This window comes from Leguminivora glycinivorella, chromosome 3, assembly GCF_023078275.1.
Source record: "Leguminivora glycinivorella isolate SPB_JAAS2020 chromosome 3, LegGlyc_1.1, whole genome shotgun sequence".
In the NCBI taxonomy this organism is placed as follows: Eukaryota; Metazoa; Arthropoda; class Insecta; order Lepidoptera; family Tortricidae; genus Leguminivora; species Leguminivora glycinivorella.
Window position 1 is genome coordinate 1,833,982 of NC_062973.1, and position 20,842 is coordinate 1,854,823.

A 20,842-nucleotide genomic window follows, 5' to 3' on the forward strand; every position below is an offset into this window, starting at 1 on the left:
GTCTTTACGTTCCTTAAAATGGGCTGGGAAGTATCGCTTTTTGGGCGCAACAACTCGAGAGGACTGTAAAGGGATTTCATATTATTTTTCAGGCCTAGGCCTGCAAAGTAACTTTTTTTTATAAAATATTGTCCTTTAGAGCATTTTTTTTTAATTTCATAGTATGTTTGAGAAAAGCACTATACATGCCTCGGCGTGAAAACGGATTCCCGGCCTCGTATCCCTATCCGGCCTCGCTCGCACGCTCGCTCGGCCGTATATACCCACTTGGCCGGAAATCCTCATTTTCCCGGCCTCTGATGTAATGTACTATTTACTAGACCACTTTACACTTTCACAACCAAGAACACGCCTGGTAGGCCCTCGTGAACTTTGCTCAGATAAAGCTTGACCAGAAATATATGACTACACGCCATGTTGCGGAATTTTATGACAACTATTTTCTTCATACTAAACTGAACTGTCACCGCATATATCAGAAAAACAGCGCCCTCCTGACAACAGTCATATATTTCTGGTCAGGCTTTACTCTTCGTATATGATATTTATTTCAGTTGGCTCAGATGCCGGACAAACCGTTGTCACCATACAAGCGGTCGATTATAGATGACAGCCGGTTTCTGACGTAGTGCGCCATTTTTGTCTGGTAGTGAATGTGTGAACAATTGTGGTTCTCGAAACCCTTAAAACAGGTTTACTATTCAATCGGGGTCTTTTAAAAGTTTGCCGACAGACTAGAATTGATTTTGCTGTGTCCACATTTACAACATTTAGAACATTGAATGTTCGAATATGAATGTGCCCAAATTTGTAACACTTAAAACATTGAATTATCTTATCTACAAGACGAACATTGAATGTTCAAATTATCTAAATTTTATCGTGTTTACAACAACGGTAAAGTTGAGTGTTGAACTGTTAAATAGCTCTTGCTGATTGCGACTAAGAGTTGCCTTATATAAAAGACTAATTTTTGTACGTGTGGTCATGATCTGTGAGAACTGAACTGTATCAGTATTGTAATCGGCTTAGGCATAAAAACATCAAGTTTGTTCAATAACTGATCGCGGTCAATTTTATATAATATCTAGAATAAATATACTATTTGTGCTACAACGGCTCTAATTTAGTACTTTTATCCGAGTTTGACGGTTAGATACTGTAAACCCCAGTCTACGGTTTGGACCAAGTTTTGTAAGCGTTTAAACATATCCTAGTTAAGGACGGTCCGTCGATGGGAGTCCGTCGGAAAGCAGCGGCAATTCGCTCTCCTAATGCTGCCTCTTTTGAGTAAAATATACACAAATTATTAAAAATGTCAGACAATAATCTGCCAAAAGTATAGACAAAGTATTTCCGACTAGACTATTAAATCATGGTATTTCCCAATTTATTTGCAATCTATCTCAATTTATTCATCAAATAAATCTATTTACAATCACTGTCTATAATTTTAGCAGATGCTATTGTATAGAACTATTTGTATGTATGGTATTTTTAGAGAATTTTATTCTCGATTTATAAATTGTAATCGATAATGGTAAAGGTCATATTTTGTATAAGAGGGCGCGGTCGATTTTGAAGTAGACAGCTTCCAAAATAATATTTTGGATTGGAATCCAATAAATTTGAAAACTCGACCGTCGCCGGATGTCGTAAGGTTGCAAACCGTCCGAATGGCCCTTAAGTTTCAAACTTAAACCTTAATTGTAAAGCGGGAATTCTGTGCATTTTCGGCACGAGCTCGCGACGTCAGTCGGGACTATATGTAAATATTGATTATTACTTAATAGTAATTTTATTTTAGACCATAATGTGCTATAACCGAATATGTATACAAGAGGAATCACGTTTTAACCATATTTTAAAAACATTCACAATCGACCACGACACACCGGCTTGTTTTATTATTAATAATTATTTTTTAAATAATTCGGATTTTATTTCTAACGATAGATGTATGTCGGGAATGTGAGTCATGAAACTGTGCGTCGAGTTATTCAGTAATGTTTATTTGTGTTAGGTATGTTATAGTTGCCTGTTGACTACTGTAGGGATAGATTAGAGGCCGGCGGCCGAGCGATCGCTCCGTCCCGCTCCGGCGCGAGGCGTGCCCGCTCCGTGCGAGCGAGACGGCGACACATTAGACGAGGACGGAGGGTGCTCAAGGGGCGGGCCGCGGGGCGCATCTTATTTATTTTTATAATCATTTATAATTAGCCGTAGGAGATATCGGTTCAAGTGTAATTATCATATCTATTCTTTCTGTCTTGAACAAAATTCGAAAAGCTTCAGTTTAGTATGCGTATAGGGAGCGTATTTAATTGTTAAGTGTATAAAAGGCATTCCATAAGTTACAATACGGTTGGCGTGAGTTATTTGGATGACAGCGAGCGTTCTGTGTTCTGTTTGAAGTGCCATCCTGCATGCAAGCCGCCAGTCGCCGCGACTGGCGACACGGTTACGCTAAACTATTTATATATCTTGTCATTATTTTCTAAAATTATACAATACCATGTTGCCTTTCAACTACTGTGAATTTTTTTCCAATAAAACGATTAAGTAAATGTTGTGTTTTTTATTTCTTATTTGTGTGAACCAAAGAGGATCGAGTATTATAGAGAGTTACTGTCGAAGTAAAATGTGTAATCACAGTGCAAACACTGCCATCTCTTGACACAGGCTTAAAACTTTTGAACCTCAGTTTTGACAATTTGGCCCATATTCTTAGCTTGATGTGTTAAAATGTCAAATATTAATATTAGTGCCATCTAGCCGAGCGTTCCCCAAAGGTGTAACGCCATCTAGGCCACCGTACCTTTTTCTCTAGGACTTTGATCGACAGTAACTAAGATGTACTGACATTGACTGAACTAGCGTGACAAATACGAACGTTTCCGGAAAAATGCGAAGGAAACCCTTTTCGCACTATATCTGTATTCAAGTTGCAGTCCGACTGTGTCGGCCATAAAGTTCTTGTGAAACAGTATTACACGATGACTTTTTCATCTACAGCCAATAAAACAAGTAAGTATGTGTTTCATTTTATTTCTTAGCATTATCACTTAAGCACTTAATTTTATTAAGTGAGACTTATATACATATATCTACACTAATTATGTAAATAGGATAGTGATTTCATTGAAAGCAACGAAACACTTCAGGAAGCTGTCGGCTAAGATTTTGTGCGTTTTCACATTATCCGATCCGACAGATATCCCATACATTACCGTCGCCATCTTGGATTTTTTCCATTGAAATCCTTCCGACATCCGATATTGGATCGGATAATGTGAAAACGGGCTTAGTACATAATGTTAATATTCACATTATATAATCAAATATATTATAAATCATGATTCATAATATTTACATTGCACAAAACACTAAAATGAAAAGGGCATGCCGTGAAACCAAAGTCCGCAATGCGAAGGGACCTTTCTCTGTTGCTCTAATGAATATATACATATAATAATCTTGGGATTAGTTGTCAAAGCGGACCCCAGGCTCCCATGAGCCGTCGCAAATGCCGGGACAACGCAAGGAGGATGATAAATAGAGTGACAAAGAAAAATAACTTCGATTTTCGCTGTTACAGCCCTGAGATGATAAGACAAAAATGCAAGTTACTTATCAATTACCAGTAAGGGATCATCCATTAATTACGTCACACCAATTTCATGATTTTTTGACCCCTCCCTCCCCCCTTGTCACACGTCGTCACATTAAACTACACCCCTCCCCCCTAGTGTGACGTCACATTTAGATTCTTAGTTTAAGAAGGTAAAAATCACAAAACACTTTGAAAGTAACTTTTTATTATAAAATTAATGAACAGAAAATGAGAAAATCAACAATATTAAAAACAACAACAACAAACCCTCATTCTTCTTCCGTCCAAGGGTTTTGCATCCATTCTTTTATGTTTTGGTAGACTGGCATGTCAGGGATGATTGTCACACTCTCGACTGATTCTGGGACATTATTAGAGTCCACATCTCCTTCGTCGCACCACAATGCGTCATTATTAATCAAGCAAAGCATTTCCCTGGCCCGTCTAGCCGCAATTCTTTGCGGCCGGATTTTCGAGATAGGGATAGTTTCTTTTTTTTTGTGTACCTGCTTCATGTGAAGGTTAGCTGCTTTGTATGATGCCAGATACAAGCCACATATGTCACAAGACCGTTTAAACAGGTACGCTTGTACACTTGGACAATATGTATCGTACGGAACCTGCTTGAAAAGTGATGACGCTCGTAGATCCAAAGACAACTGCAATAACAGTGGGGCGAATTTAGCATCGGTGTCATCGGTTCCTACAGTTCCATACCCTTCTGCCGTCTGTTTTACCAAAACAGGTGGTGGTAAAAACCCTTGTCTTAATAACCGCCACAAGTTTGAGCGTCTCACACCGCAACATGCCGCAACGTCGCATTTTACTATCTGTAACAGATATTGTGCTTCACGGACATGAAGTGCGCACCAAGTAGCGTCATTTTTAAGCAATTGCGCCCTTTCAATGTTGAGATTCGAGATTGTTGGTGAAATGTATTCGGCGATAACAGGAAAGTCGTCAATAACCAATTCGCTCCAAATGTTGGCTAAGACAATGCCTGCACTTTCAAAATTTCGCTTTTCTAGCTCTAAGTCAGTAGTCTTATTACTGGAGTCCAGATGAGAACCGAAAGCGTCATGTTTCAGGATAACACCTGTCAATTCACGACTGAGAGGTGCCATTCGCCTTTCCACTCGATTGAAAGCACTTCTACCTGGAGAATTTGTAGCTATGTATATAGCATCCAGATCAAAATCTTTGAAATGCTGAATTGCTGAAATTATCACTCTTTCATATCTCGGGTTTTCGTCGGGTCCGCCGTCACAAGTAAAAACAAATACGGGCTTCGCAAAACCATCTCGAGTTCTCATTAGCTTTTCAAATGCAGGTAGATTTGACAGTTTATGCACATCGGTGGCGTGAGTCTCTGCATTCGATGAAGAATGCTTGCCACTTCGAATTGCTACGTACGTAGGCCCGGAGTGTGTCACTGATTCTGGCTTTCCTTCTCCGTCCTTCTTTATAACGATGCCGGCGTACACTGAAGGGATAAGCTTATGCCTTTCAGCTACTACAAAATCATGGTCCGGTAATGTTACCCGGTAATCCAGGTGCATCAATATAGGTGCCTGAGCGTGGGCAGCTGTTATTCCCAAGGGCACGCGTGCCTTATCATCCATTGATAAAAAGAAAACTTGCCCAGGACCCAATATTGATGCTAGAGACTCTAGGTTTCTTATAGTAGCTGTACAGAATTTGCCATCCATGTGTTTTGAATGAAGCGTAGTGTCCGGTCTGCATAGTTTTACAGGGACTGTTACGACATGTCTTTTTCCTTCTTCTGTGTTAACTCGCTTGGGAAGGAGTCTTAAGTACAACCCAGATCTACTGATGTGGTATCCTCGTTTAATCAATTCGGCCTGTAAGTCGTCCAAGGTTTTGCAGCTTCTTATAGCTTCAGTGCGACGGCGGTCATCGGCTGCACCACCAAAAACTGCTATACTCTGTATAGTTTCTACTAAGCCAACTTGATCTTCCTCCAGCCTAGGTCGCCCGATACTACCTCTCATTTTGAGAGTTGTTGCCAACTCTGCATTTTTATCACAGAGGTCTAACATTTTTTGTTTCTTAGAATCACGACTCTTTTTTTGCCTTTCTGCTGCGCTTATCTTTCTCTTCAGCGATTTTTTTTCTTCTGCAAGGGCTTTTTTTAATGCTGAAATTATTTTGATAGCCTCATCACTGGCTAAGCCAGCTTCCCGAGCTAAAATGAAGAGTTGTAAAGACCGTATCGTTAAGTATGAGGACAACTTTGAGTAGCCGTATTTATTTGCTATTATATTTTTTTCTTAAAACAAGACATAGGCTTAATAAGGCACATAATAAGGTTCACATTTTGTCCTAGAAACTCGACGTAAAGCAAGTGGTTTAGACAGTATTGACTTAATCCTCCCGAGTAACAATTACGATTCCGGACAAATGCTACTAGAAAATTCACAAAGTGCGTAAAAAACGATACGATTGCGAAAAAATTGTACTGTGTGAACCTCAACGACATATGATCCACAAAGCAGAATATCTGGACATAGTCTAGCCATAGTTATTTTTAAGAAATAAAGTTCAGGATCTGTGTATGGCGGCCATTTAGAGAATGTGGCATGGTGCTTCCTCTAACTCCGACTTTGATGTCGAATTTAACTATCATACACTGTTTATATCGATTTGGTTTAGGCACTGTTCAAACACCGTGAATGTCAATTAGACTTTGGCCTATGGCTAATTTTTTTATCTGTTTCTCTCATCCTGCTTGCATCAAAAATTTACGACAATCCGGAACGTTGCTCAAAATAGCGTTTTTTTTAATTATATAAATTCACCGCATTTATTCTGCAAGTACCCAATTGAAAAACCATGAAGAGGACTCTTAAAGAATATATTTTGGCAGCATATTAACCTTTGTTTGTTGAAATCGTGCAAACAGTCATTGAAATATTCTCAAATTAAGCCAGATAGGGGTTGTCCGAAATTTATTTGCTAGACCTTAATGAAAGTACCATAAAGTCTCTAAAATAAAATAAAAATTAGACCTTCTTATATCAAATAGTGCTTACCAATACCTTCAGATCATACTCTCGGAACATAATAATATAAAATTATGCACATGTCAACATTTAGACGAGGTTTGTTTTGTCCTTATACTTATCGATACAGTCCTTATATTAGGGACCGGCCACATCTAAGAGACGCATGTCCTGAGGTGCGGAACGGACATCCGCGCCACGCCGCTTGAATGTAATTCATAAAACGTCTCCTCAGTACATTTTGTATAGGAAGGACGTAAGACGCGCCCTAGGTGGCGTGGCGGCGGCGTGGCGCGCGCTGCGCCGCCTGGGGGCGCGTCTTACGAAGGAAGGATCTTATACAAAATGTATGAGGAGACGTTTTTTGAATTACATTCAGGCGGCGTGGCGGAGACGTCCGTTGCGCGCCGCGAGACATGCGTCTTATGAGTATGGATGGTAGCTAAGAATCCAAAAACAAGAACTATAAATAACCACAAAATTAAAATAAAAAAAAACCACCGACCGCGATATAGTGGACCGATTTTCATGAAATATGGCTAAGAACACTCTCGACTAACTCAACTTTCAAACAAAAAAAAATTAAATCCAAATCGGTTCATCCGTTCGGGAGCTACAATGCCACACACAGACAGACAGACAGACAAACAGATAGACAGACACGTCAAACTTATAATTATAACACCCCGTCGTTTTTGCGTCGGGGATTAAAAACATAGCTATAAAATAAGTCAAACTTACTTTCATTTCCTGAGGTACTTGCAGTTTTGCTGGAATATTTGAGAAGAAACCCATTAATGTATCTTTCTTTTTCCTCTGTAACACTTGAAATTCTTGAATTTTTGAACCGACTTCTTCTTCAATACTCCCGGCTGGTTTTACTTTTAGACTCTTCCACAATCTATTCACATCTTCTTGTATTTTACTTTTACTTTTTCTATCAGCATACGCTGCACAGTACGCGTCATACAAGTTACGGTAAAGATTACCTAAATCCACTTTTTTGCTCATTTTGCTCGTCACATAAATTTGAATAATTAATAAACTACTTATGTCACTCAGCGAAAGTCAATTGCTAAATGAATACTAGATTGCAATAGAATCACGGCACCGGCACTTGTCGGCTTACTCAAAGGGCTAGCGCGTGCGGCGGCAATGGTCTCAAAGGGCACCGACACAGGTGGCCATCGCGGCTACGGCGTTGTAAATTGAGTCTTTACGCTTTAGTAATACAGTCGCTATTTCTAAGACAATAAAGTGTTAAACTCCGCCAGAAAAATAGTATCAAATTTATAGGAACGAAAGTATACAAATAAATACGAGTAAGTAGAAATTATATTTATTTATAATGTTAACGATTGAAATAGTTTTTTTTTAAACTTAGATATTGCAAATATTTTGTATGTGACTCACAAACATTCGAACTCCTCCCTCCCCCCTGTCACAACATGTCACATTTTGTGGACCCCCTCCCCCCTCTAGGTGTGATGTAATTAATGGATGATCCCTAATATTTAGCTGGTAGGCTATATTTCATGTAAGATCAGCTGCAAAAGTGCATGGCGAATTTATCAATGAATTCATTCATAATTTCTCCATGCAAATTTGCAGCTCACTCTACACTTTAGCATAACTATTAGCGTACCCACTCCGGCAATAAAATGCATAATGTGCTAGTTGTTTTGCTGACTGTCCATGTACATTTTGTATAAAAAAATTGACTAGATTTAAATACCCAACCCCGTTAGATACTAAAAATGAATAACTAAAAGAAAAAACCGTATACACTACGTACGTATTACTTATTTTCAAACTAGGTATTGCTCGAGAAATAGGGAAAGGATATGAATCACGTGAAATCTTCGTACCTATGGAATAAATTATAGGAGCCATGTGCATAGCCGCTAGGGTGGAGCGAAAAAACACTTTTCTGGAATTAGCAAACCTAATAGTTATCAATCAATGCCCCTTAGTCTATGAAGCCTTTGTGCAAATTTTCAGCTTTTTAAATCAACATCGTCTGCCTCCGCATTAGATTTGAAATTTTGAAAATCTCATACAAACCTGAAAATTCAACTTTTAGATAAAAAATGTTTTTCGGCAGTATTATGTTCAGTATACATTATTGATACATATTATTACAAGAAACTACCAAAAATTGCGAAAATTGCGTTAAAAATCGCCAATTTTCAGTATTTTAGCGGCTATTTTGGCAAATATACTGAAACTAGACAAACTTTGGCGATTCTTGACGCTATTTTCGCAATTTTTTGTAGTTTCTCATAATGATATGTATCAATAACATATACTAAACATAATACTGCCGGAATTTTTTTTTTATCTGAAAGTTGAATTTTTAGGTTTGTATGAGATTTTCAAAATTTCAACCCTATTCCGGAGGCAGAAGATGTTGATTTAAAAAGCTGAAAATTTGCACAAAGGCTTCATAGACTAAGGGGCATTGATTGATAACTATTAGGTTTGCTAATTCCAGAAAAGTGTTTTTTCGCTCCACCCTAATAGCCGCTAAGCGTGATCCATTGATTCTTCATCAAATAAAATGTGTGGCTTTCGACAAAGTAGGGTCCATATTAAGTATAGTTGTATGTTCTCATTTGTCCGCGCCACACGTAACCGCGAACGTAATGCATCAGTGATCGGTTTTTTGGATTCGACATGGGGTGAACGACCACAATCATTATGTTAGTATGGATATGCCCCGGGAATCCGGACTTAATGTTGTTAGAAAAGGCAAAAAAATATGTACAATGTCCACAATGCCAAATCAAATGGTTTTATTGCTCAACCAAAAATATAAAGCAACAACATTAACATTATAAACTTAAACTAAAAATAGTACATAACGTAATAGGCCTTACTAACATGCGATTTCATAACCACTATAAATCTCTCCAACAATTTAAAAATGTGAACTCTTTAGCTTTGATATTCTTACAATAAAATTTAGAAAAACAATTTAAATTTAATGTTCGTTTTGTATAAATATCATGATAGATGTAAGGTAATACTTTGTGGAGGTTCTAATATATTTTGCTTAATAGAGTGTAGAGATTAGGAAAAGAATAGAAGTTTTTGTCTCAACTGGTTGCCATGTAAGAGTAAAAAGTTCCTTAGAGATAATTTCGTCGTATCAATATTAACTTTTCTACTTGATATCCCGCGAGGGTGAATCCCAAAAAACCGATCAATGTGCATGAGACAAATAGCAATAATGTACCATATGTGCACGGCAGGGACAAATGAGAACACACCTTAACTGTACATTTTAGTTCTAAACTTGAAAGTAAGTTTACACTTCCTAACCTCTAAGTACAATTCCCTATTTTTTATTTTATACTTCATTTGTAACTAATAACGAACTACCTTACCAGAGCAGTTCACAAAAAGTTTGTACATAACCACGTCAGCAAATTTTAATTGATCCTATTTTGTTGCGGTGTTACCAACATTTAGTAATATAAGTCGACTTTCGTGAGATATATACCTGATAATTGTTATAATTAAGAAAATATAGATACTAGAGAACCTTAATGACGAAATAAAACTTACTAAAATTTCAATTCATCAAAAAAATCTTGGTAACAAAATAGGAATAATAAAAACAAATTTAACTTTTTCCTTAATTTTTGTACAAACCTTTTGAGAACTGCTGACCTATGAATAAATTCATGATAAGAAATTTCCACTATACCCCAAATTTAACCAATTTTAACAAAAACACTTTGTATCAGTAATACTTATCGAATGGGCCCGAAGTTATATTGTATTGCTATATTATGTCGGTGCTTATTTATGTTAAATAATATATAATTAATATATAATATGAGCTATATCAGAAATAAAAATATCTTCAGTCTTATCTTACATATCAACTTATAAATATATCTGAAATTCATAAATTTTGACACAATTTACATAATTCTAGGATAAATGGAGAATTCGCTGTGCAATTATTGTATTATTGCCAATAATTAAAATATTAAAACCTGAATTTAGTCATCTATCATTATCTTAAATCCGGCCTTAATATCTTGTATTACCTATGTATCACAAATCACAACATTAAAATGTTGAATAAGGGAATTTTGATTAAATAAAAGTCAACTTCTATGAGATTATGACTATTAAATAACATTTACATCGCCAGCAATGGCCGTATCATGGTCGGGTTTTTGTCACTTGTCATATCATGCGTCACTTTCGCACTTACATACTTGTTAGAACGTGACAGACGTGGTGACAAATGATAAACAGCCGCCCATCTTCCGACAGACAAAATAATAACGACAATGATACGGCCACAGGGTTATCAAAATCGCTCTATTTTTTATGGAAATTGACAGTTGACAGCCCACTAACCCTGAGTTAAGTGGTTGGTGCAAGTGGACCTTAGTGTGTTCTAAATTTAGATACAATTACTTTAATTTTAAATACGGTCTATTCCTATTTGTCCCCGACGCCACACACGAGGCGGGGCCAAGTAGGAACACATTCTAAATACAATTTTCCCATTAGTCCTATGATCTTTCTATCTCTATTTATTAGAGATCAGCTAAAATATGAAACGAGTTTTCAGTTTATGTTTATGTACCATCGTCGTCGCCGGGTTTCCTAATACGCATACATATCAGACCACGATTGTGCCTATTTTGCGTGATAAAAACGAGGTAGCTCTACTCAAGCCACCCCCCACTCTTCTACGCAACCTATCAGTGTTTTTAGCACAGTATAATAAAGAGTACCTACTATCGTACAGTATAGCCACTCCCGCTCCCCGCTGAAAGTGCCGCCCAACCCCTCTCGGTTACGTCACAGTTACCGCCTGTCAAAAACACGAACAGTCGACCTGTCATATTTCACTCATACACGCATGGTACAGGTCGATTCACGAAAGCTGGCACGAATGAAATGAACGAAACTTTGATTGTGTGAGTGACACCTGTATTGGTATACAGTCGTAACTGTCAAGAGCCACCATTTTATTGGTTAATCTGTCACACACATGCATATTTTCATTCAAACATTCGTTCCATTCGTGCCAGCTCTTGTGAATTGACCTGTACGCGTTCACCTACACGAACTAAGACTGTGTGCTAGGAATGCGCCTCTTTCAATATATTTGATCGCCAGTGTCCGAGGTGTGGTTTTTAGGTTGCTAAATACCTCTTTTAGTGTATGTTCCCAAGGTAATTATTCCACCAGTTTACTTCTAACTGTTTACAGTCTAGAATGTGTTTAGAATTACAATCTTCTTACTCCGGCTTGCTGATGTGCTGATGGAAAGTTTCCAAAATTCTGAAATTTTCACATAGTAAAACTTCAGAAACTTTCCATACTTTGTATGGAAAATTGTATTTTTTTTTTTGTATTTTTTTTATTTGATACACAAGCGAGTTTTAGATGTTATTCTACTGCACCAGTGCACCCAGTTTATTTGGACCTCGCACGCATCTTCCTGCGTTTACGCTTTAGCCTTCGCATACGCTTCTTACGCCACTTTAAACTTTCCATTTCATTACATTCACCTTTCACACACGCGCCGCCGTGTATCTGAGTTTTCATTGGGCACGTTTTCAGTTTCGACACCATCGAGTTTCTTAAACCTACCTGTCACAACATATTCGTTACTACTCTAGCTATGTATTCTCTTCATTTGGCTCGTTCTCATTTTCTACGCAGTCGGGTTCGTCGGGTTACATGTATTTAGTCTTCATTGGGCCCGTTTTCAGTTTCTATACCGTCGCTGTTACCGGCTTTATACACATACCTCTCACAATTTACCTACTCTAGCTATGTATTCTCTTCATTAGTCGCGTTCTCGGTGTCTACGCACTCGGGTTTATCGGGTTCTTCCTGATACGCGTGGGCTCTTTGAGCACTAAGAACACTCACTACGCTCTCTATTTTTCGTCCTCATTGGGCGTGTTTTCAATTTCTACACCGTCGGGTTTCTTAAACCTACCTGTCACAACATATTTGTTACTACTCTAGCTATGTATTCTCTTCATTCGGCGCGTTCTCATTTTCTACGCACTCGGGTTCATCGGGTTCCTCAAAATATGTGTGGCGCGCCCTGTGTTGACGGAGCACGGAACTCTACCCGTCAAGTATTTCCCCTTTTCATTTCCACAGAGTTCTAAGTTTTTATACCATCGGGTTTCTCACAAAATAATTATTCCCACTACGTATTTCCATCTTCAGTGGGCGTGTAATAAATTTCTACACCATCGGGTTTCTTAAACCTACCTGTCACAACACATTCGTTACTACTCTAGCTATGTATTCTCTTGGTTACTCGCGTCCTCGTAGTACTACATGTATTTTAGTCTTCAATGAGCGCGTTTACAGTTTCTATACCGTCGTCGTCGGGTTTCCTAATAGTCCTAATACACAAACCTGTCACAATTGTACTACTCTGGTTATGTATTCTCTTCATTAGTCGCGTCCTCATTGTCTACGCACTCGGGTTCGTCGGGTTATTACATGTATTTTAGTCTTCAATGAGCGCGTTTACAGTTTCTATACCGTCGTCGTCGGGTTTCCCAATAGTCCTAATACACAAACCTGTCACAATTGTACTACTCTGGTTATGTATTCTCTTCGTTAGTCGCGTCCTCATTGTCTACGCACTCGGGTTGGTCGGGCTCGGCCACGTGCGCGCCCGGTGGTGGCGCAGACCTCTTGTCGGCAAGTATTTTCACTTTTCATCTCCACTGAGTTCTGTTTCTATACCGTCGGGTTTCTTACAAAATAATTATTCCCACTATGTATTTTCCATCTTCAGTGGGCGTGTAATAAATTTCTACACCATCGGGTTTCTTAAACCTACCTGTCACAACATATCCGTTACTACTCTACTTGCGTATTCTCTTCGTTAGTCGCGTCCTCATTGTCTACGCACTCGGGTTGGTCGGGTTACTACATGTATTTTAGTCTTCAATGAGCGCGTTTACTCTTTACAGTTTCTATACCGTCGTCGTCGGGTTTCCTAATAGTCGTAATAAACAAACCTGTCACAACTGTACTACTCTGGTTATGTATTCTCTTCGTTAGTCGCGTCCTCGTTGTGTACGCAGTCGGGTTGGTCGGGCGCGGCCAGGTGCGCGTGGCGCGGTCTGTGTTGACGGAGCACGGAACTCTACCCGTCAAGTATTTCCCCTTTTCATTTCCACAGAGTTCTAAGTTTCTACACCGTCGGGTTTCTTAACTAACTCTTTCTACCTGTCACAACACATTCGTTACTACTCTAGCTATGTATTCTCTTCGTTCGTCGCGTCCTCGTCTACGCACTCGGGTTGGCCGGGCTCGGCCACGTGCGCGTGGCGCGCCCAGTGGTGGCGCAGCACAGAATTGTTGTCGGCAAGTATTTTCACTTTTCATCTCCACTGAGTTCTGTTTCTATACCGTCGGGTTTCTTCCGTCGTCGTCGGGTTTCCTAATAGTCCTAATACACAAACCTGTCTCAATTGTACTACTCTGGCTACGTATTCTCTTCGTTCGTCGCGTCCTCGTTGTCTACGCAGTCGGGTTGGCCGGGCTCGGCCAGGTGCGCGTGGCGCGCGCGGTGGTGGCGCAGCACGGAGCTCTTGTCGGCGAACTGCCGCCGGCACGCGCCGCACACGTACACGCGGCCTGAGTGGGTCATCATGTGACGGGATAGACCTGGAAATATATATATAAATTATTTCTTCAAATAAGTTACACAGTATAACAGTAAGTGTAAGTATAACAGTAGGTGTTTTATCATGTTGAGGTATTTTATCAAGTGATAACCTAACCACAAAATTAAAATTTTGACAAAACCCCCGACCGCGACATAGTGCACCGATTTTCATGAAACATGGCTAAGAACACTCTCGACTAATTCAGCTTTCAAACATAAAAATCTAAATCGGTTCATTCGTTCGGGAGCTACGATGCCACAGACAGACACACACACACAAAAAGACAGACAGACACGTCAAACTTATAACACCCCGTCGTTTTTGCGTCGGAGGTTAAAAAAAATAGCGATTCGTGTAACGTAATTGTGCCATTTTCAACTCAATGCTTATTCACTTTTGATAGTTTTGATTGTTATTACCTGAAGAGTATAGAAATAACTTGGGACAGTGGGGACAGCTGTGCAGCGCTAGCGCCCTCTCGTGTGGCGGGAGGTGCGAGCGCTCGTGTAGATGTAAAGCGTTGCGCTGTGTGAAGCTCTTGTTGCAAGTCGAGCACTTGTGTGGACGCACCGCTGTGGATAAAAAAAATACCTCAATATAATATATAAGTAGCTTATACTAAACAATTTTGAACAGCCTGTGTGGTGACGGGTTAAGAATTTCACCACCCCGTTTCTTCCCGTGGGTGTCGTAGAAGGCGACTGGGATATGGGGTAAATTGTGGCGTAGGCGAGAGGCTGGCAACCTGTCACTGCAATGTCACAGTTTCGTTTTCTTTCAACCCCTTATTTGCCAAGAGTGGCACTGAAGCTTTAGTAGTTTCATGTGTTCTGCCTACCCCTTTATGGGATACAGGCGTGATTGTATGTATGATTGTATGTATGTAAACAATTTTTCCCCTTAGTAGTGTAGTAAGTAATTTGACCTTGAATAAAGTCAACTGCTTTAAAATTGATAAAAGTAGGTGACTCTAGCAATAAAGATGATTTACCACCTGTGGAACAGTAGTTCCACAGGTGCAAAAATGCGTTTATCACCGCATTTTTTTGCGTTGTAAGTAGTTTCCTCGCTATAGTGAAGGGAAAATATTTGTGTTACACTCGGGTGCAAATGTATTTTACTTCTCGTGTGTTAAAAAACTCGCAAGTTCAGGATTCTATTTTCGAACCAACTATAGAATCCTTTCCCTTGCTCGTTTTTCAATTCCACACTCGGCGTTAAAATACAACTTTGCCCCCGTGTATAACAAATAACTATTATTAGTAATTATAAAAACAGAAATTTTGAAGGGTCGGGTGAAGTCAGATTCAGTAGTGTAACATCCCTTGTCTCTAGTGTGTCACTAGTGTGTCACTAGTGTGTCACTAGTGTGTCCCTAGTATGTCCTACCTTCATGGACCAGCATGTGACGGTGCATGACCTCCTTCTGCGCGAAGCAGCGGCGGCAGCGCGGACAGGCGAAGGGCCGCTCGCCCGAGTGCGTGCGCGCGTGGCGGAGCAGCGCCGAGCGGGACGCCAGCACGCGCCCGCAGGTCCCACACCCCATCGCGCCGATATTCGTGTGGCTAAGGGAGAAAACGTATTTAGCCACTCAGTTGCTATTGGCATTAGACATCATCATCACCTGCATGGGAGCACAAATGCACATATTTATTGCCGTGAATAGTGAATGATTAGTTTTTAACCCCCGATGCAAAAACGACGGGGTTTTATAAGTTTGACGTGTCTGCCTGTCTGTCTGTCTGTCTGTTTATCTGTCTGTCTGTCTGTGTGTCTGTCTGTGGCATCGTAGCTCCCGGACGGATGAACCGATTTGGATATAGTTTTTTTTTGTCTGAAAGCTGAGTTAGTCGGGAGTGTTCTTAGCCATGTTTCATGAAAATCAGTTTACTATGTCGCGGACGGGAGTTTTTTCAAAATTTTAATTTTCTTAATCCTTATTTTAAAAAAATGCCAAAGCCACGAAGTACGTGCCAGGAAAATAAATATGTGCAGAACTATTTTGAACACCTGACCGAGGGCCGCCAGTGTGGACCGGGCTAACGGATATTAAACTTTAAGAAAAGGCGGTTAAGGTTAACTACAGCATGGTAATAATGGCAAAATCGTAGTAGGTATTCTTTTAATCTAGTTATAGATATGTGTAAGAAAATAGGACGACACGATGATGCTGCCACTTTTAAATTTCTATTCTTTATGACTTGACTTATACATGGTGTTAATTTTATTATGTGCAAAAATTTACGGAACAGATTATCTCTCGCAGTGCAGCGTCCGTCGCAAGTATCACCGCACCCTTACGGGAGCGCGACCACACACAGTCATCGCAACAGCAATGCTTAAGTGGCCTTTCACACCCAGTTACCCAAGCAGGCGGGTTCTGAAGTGTCCAACACAACCATTCGTTCGTTCCCGACGTCGCACGCGGCGGGCGAGAACGACCACTCCCGAACATTTACGAATATAGCATAGAGACGCCGCGGACGATGTCCAGCTGAACGGGTGGAACGATCAAGGCCGACAATAACTTAAAAAAAAAAAAAATTTGGGGACACCTTACACAGATCAACTTAGCCCCAAACTAAGCAAAGCTTGTACTATGGGTGCTAAGCGACGATATACGTGATTGTGTTTAGTAAAGCGTCCCACTGTATCGGTTACCATTAAGGCGAGATTTACTTGTATCTTTATATGAATAAACTGACAATGCGGCTTTATAGCAATCGACAAAGTGGGACGTTTTCTCGTGCACACTCACATACATACTTAAATACATAAATACATACTTATATACGACCGGTCTGGCTCAGTCGGTAGTGACCCTGCCTGCTGAGCCGCGGTCCCAGGTTCGAATCCCGGTAAGGGCATTTATTTGTGTGATGAGCACAGATATTTGTTCCTGGGTCATGGATGTTTTCTATGTATATAAGTATGTATTTATCTATTTAAGTATGTATATCGTCGCTTAGCACCCATACTACCCATAGTATAAGCTTTGCTTAGTTTGGGGCTAAGTTGATCTGTGTAAGGTGTCCCCCCATATTTATTTATTTATATAGGTACATTGAAAAACATCAATGACTCAGGAACAATCTGTGCTCATCACACAAATAAATGCCCTTACTAGGATTCGAACCCAGGACCACGGCCCGCGGCTTAGCAGGCAGGATCACTATCACTACCGACTGAGCCAGACCAGTCGACAAATAAAACAAGAAAACTTACACCTTGCCAGTCTTTCTCTTCGCTTCAACAATGCTAGGTGTGGGTTCGATGAGCTTGGCCTGCCGCTGGAAACCTGTCTTCACTGCCGGAGGCTCAGGGTCAGGAGCTTCAGATACTTCTATTAGATAATCCTGTTTTGAATCTGTGTCCAACTCATCTTCCTAAATAAATAAATGCACAGTTAAAAGACACATAATAATAGAAATAGTATCCAAATAGGTATGTAGGTTCTCATGGTGACAGTTAAAAAAAAATACAAATTACGTTAGATAAGTTTTTGTCTTTTGGTTTAGTGATAATGTATGTGGACGATAGGCTAACAAACTGTGCAGTGCCACGTGCAATGACCAATGAGTCATATGACTCATAAGTATTCAAATATATGTTTGTAATTATGACACGACACAAATTATAATATCATCATTACAAACATATATTTGAATACTTAATCCATACTAATATTATAAATAGGAAAGTGTGTGTCTGTTTGTTTGGCCGTAAAACGGCAAAACGGAGCGACGAATTGACGTGATTTTTTAAGTGGAGATAGTTGAAGGTATGGAGAGTGACATAGGCTACTTTTTGTCTCTTTCTTACCCTCCACTTCCCTAAAATGGGGGTTGGAAGTTTGTACTGTACGGAGCATTCCGCAACTTTAGAATTACACGCGAGCGAAGCCGCGGGCAAATGCTAGTATATTATAATACAGTGGAAACTGGATAAGTGGCACCTGGGTAAGTGGAAAACCTCTTTAAGTGGACCTAAGTTCTCGGTCCCGGTCCCTTAACAACGAATTACCTCTATAAGTGGAATTTTGGGACCTCTATAAGTGGAATCCATTTTTTCGGAAATTTCTTATTTTTACCTCTGCAACTGGAAGTAGTCGTCTCCGCAACCTCTATGAGTGGAAAATTGGTTTATGTTTTAGCTATATATTTTGGATGAGATTACACATCGTTCAGTTTGGTTTTAGCTGCGTTGCGGTGCCGTGCTGTTAGATAAGCAATGCCTAAGCACACAATCAAGTGTTTATCTCTTCGGGATAAATTTAAAAAATCGAATTTTTTCATTAAAGTACAATCGGTATATTGATTTATGTACCATACTGGTTTCTTGCATAAATAAATATTAGAAGTGATTTTGTTTAAATATAAGTTACTTCATAACAAAGGAAAGATATTGTTTTTGTAGAACAGTACTGTGGATTATTTTGATTGCTTTTAGAAGTCAGGATTAAACCTATTTTTTGTTAATTTATATCTACATGTATATTAAATAAAAGATATATTTAGTTTTCCCGACTTTATTAGAGCAGGCGCTAGCTCTAATAGCATGTAAAGTCAGCTGCGGAGAAAAGTAGACCCCCTTACATAGAAATTTGTATGGCAGGGGGTCTCCTTTTCTCTGCAGCTGACTGTACGTGACCTCTATAAGCGACATTACTAGCATCGACAACCTCTATTAGCGAGAGCCTCTATAAGTGAGAAGACGTTTTATTTGAACCTGGTTAATTGGAAAACTGGATAAATAGAAAACCTGGATAAGCGGAACAAAACAGCCGGTCCCTTGCGATTCCACTTATCCAGTTTTCACTGTATTTGAATACTTGTAAACAACGTGTGCTGGGTTTCTTCGGCCATCTGAGCAGAACCGTACCAGATACAGATAGTCTAGAGAAACTCACAATCACGGGACGCATGGCAAGGAAGCGAAGAAGTGGAAGCATGGGCGCGCGTTGGGCAGACAGAATAACGTCTGTGACAAAGACCACTTTGCAGGCTAGCATGCACCGGGCCCAGGATCGAGTGGCGTGGAGACAACTGGTGAAGAGCATCCACATTCGTCACGTCCCTCAGCCATGAGGATACGACAAAGAAGAAGAGAAGAAGAGAAACAATGATGTTTCCATGATATAAAAGTCTAATTTCACGAATTTTCGATTAACTCCTTGCGACATACATGGTGTAACATAAGGAACCAAAGATTTTAACCATGCATTTCTGAGTTTAAGTAAAAGTCGGAAAAATCTCTATGAGCTGGGGCCCATTTCTCGAAGCTACAAGTTAAAATTTACAAGTGGTTGTCAATGTCTAATATGACAAGTTAAAAAACCGGCCAAGAGCGTGTCGGGCCACGCTCAGTGTAGGGTTCCGTAGTTTTCCGTATTTTTCTCAAAACCTACTGAACCTATCAAGTTCAAAACAATTTTCCTATAAAGTCTTTATAAAGTTCTACTTTTGTGATTTTTTTCATATATTTTAAATATATGGTTCAAAAGTTAGAGGGGGGGGGGACGCACTTTTTTTCCTTTAGCGGCGATTATTTCCGAAAATATTAATATTATCAAAAAACGATCTTAGTAAACCCTTATTCATTTTTAAATACCTATCCAACAATATATCACACGTTGGGGTTGGAATGAAAAAAAATATCAGCTCCCACTTTACATGTAGGGGGGGTACCCTAATAAAACATTTTTTTCCATTTTTTATTTTTGCACTTTGTTGGCGTGATTGATATACATATTGGTACTAAATTTCAGCTTTCTAGTGCTTAGGGTTACTGAGATTATCCGCGGACGGACGGACGGACGGACGGACGGACGGACGGACGGACGGACGGACGGACAGACAGACATGGCGAAACTATAAGGGTTCCTAGTTGACTACGGAACCCTAAAAAGAGACTTCCGCTTCTAGCTTGTAACTTTCAGTTTTGAGAAATGGGCCCCTGGGGCCCGTTTCTCGAAAGGTAAAAGCCTTGTATTACAAGTGCGCGAACTGTCAAATCGTATAGGTTGTCATGGAAACACACTTGTAATACAAGGCTTTGTACCTTTCGAGAAACGGGCCCCTGGTCATTGTGTGTTGCCTACTCTTATTGGTGTGATGTGTACTAGACTTAGGTACTATACCTCTTCAACTAGTTCCATCCTGACTACCGTCCCATCTTCCGCCTCTAGCTGCAACCTGGAGACATCAGACCTGAGCACGGTGAGCTGATCATCCCGCTCAGACAGGATGCCTAGCTTCATGAGCACTGATTTTATTAGTGTGTTCAGCTCATTTGGTTGCATCACGTGTTGTTCTTCCTGAAAGAATGCAATGCAAATAGACAATACGCTAGTTTCCTACAATGAAAATAAAATATTTTATGCAGTACACGAAATAAAGCACCAAATAATTAAAATAAATTTGGACAGTCATTATTATTAAACATAATTTCTATTTAATAAGTCAAAGTAAATTAATTGACCGTGACGTCACTCCTCATGATTTCATATTAATTCTATACTA

General features: G+C 39.7%; 1 protein-coding gene across 1 annotated transcript; it reads right to left on the reverse strand.

Annotated features, from left to right (window-relative positions):
* Positions 1-12,087: 12,087 nt before the first annotated feature.
* LOC125224670 (zinc finger protein 771-like) lies at positions 12,088-20,635 on the reverse strand. Its single transcript, XM_048128097.1, has 5 exons — positions 20,461-20,635; positions 17,547-17,707; positions 15,711-15,886; positions 14,741-14,893; positions 12,088-14,319 (listed from the first exon to the last, which is right to left on the reverse strand). The coding sequence occupies exons 1-5, from the start codon at positions 20,620-20,622 to the stop codon at positions 14,138-14,140; spliced, it is 834 nt and encodes a 277-aa protein (XP_047984054.1). The 5' UTR covers positions 20,623-20,635; the 3' UTR covers positions 12,088-14,137.
* Positions 20,636-20,842: the final 207 nt, after the last annotated feature.

Coding starts and splice junctions, on each gene's coding strand:
- LOC125224670 (XM_048128097.1), bottom strand. CDS start 20,622: ATGCAACCAAATGAGCTGAACACACTAATAAAATCAGTGCTCATGAAG. Junction 17,708..20,460: donor GGATGGAACTAGTTGAAGAG/GTATAGTACCTA, acceptor TTATTTATTTAG/GAAGATGAGTTGGACACAGA. Junction 14,894..15,710: donor TCACATGCTGGTCCATGAAG/GTAGGACATACT, acceptor TTTTATCCACAG/CGGTGCGTCCACACAAGTGC.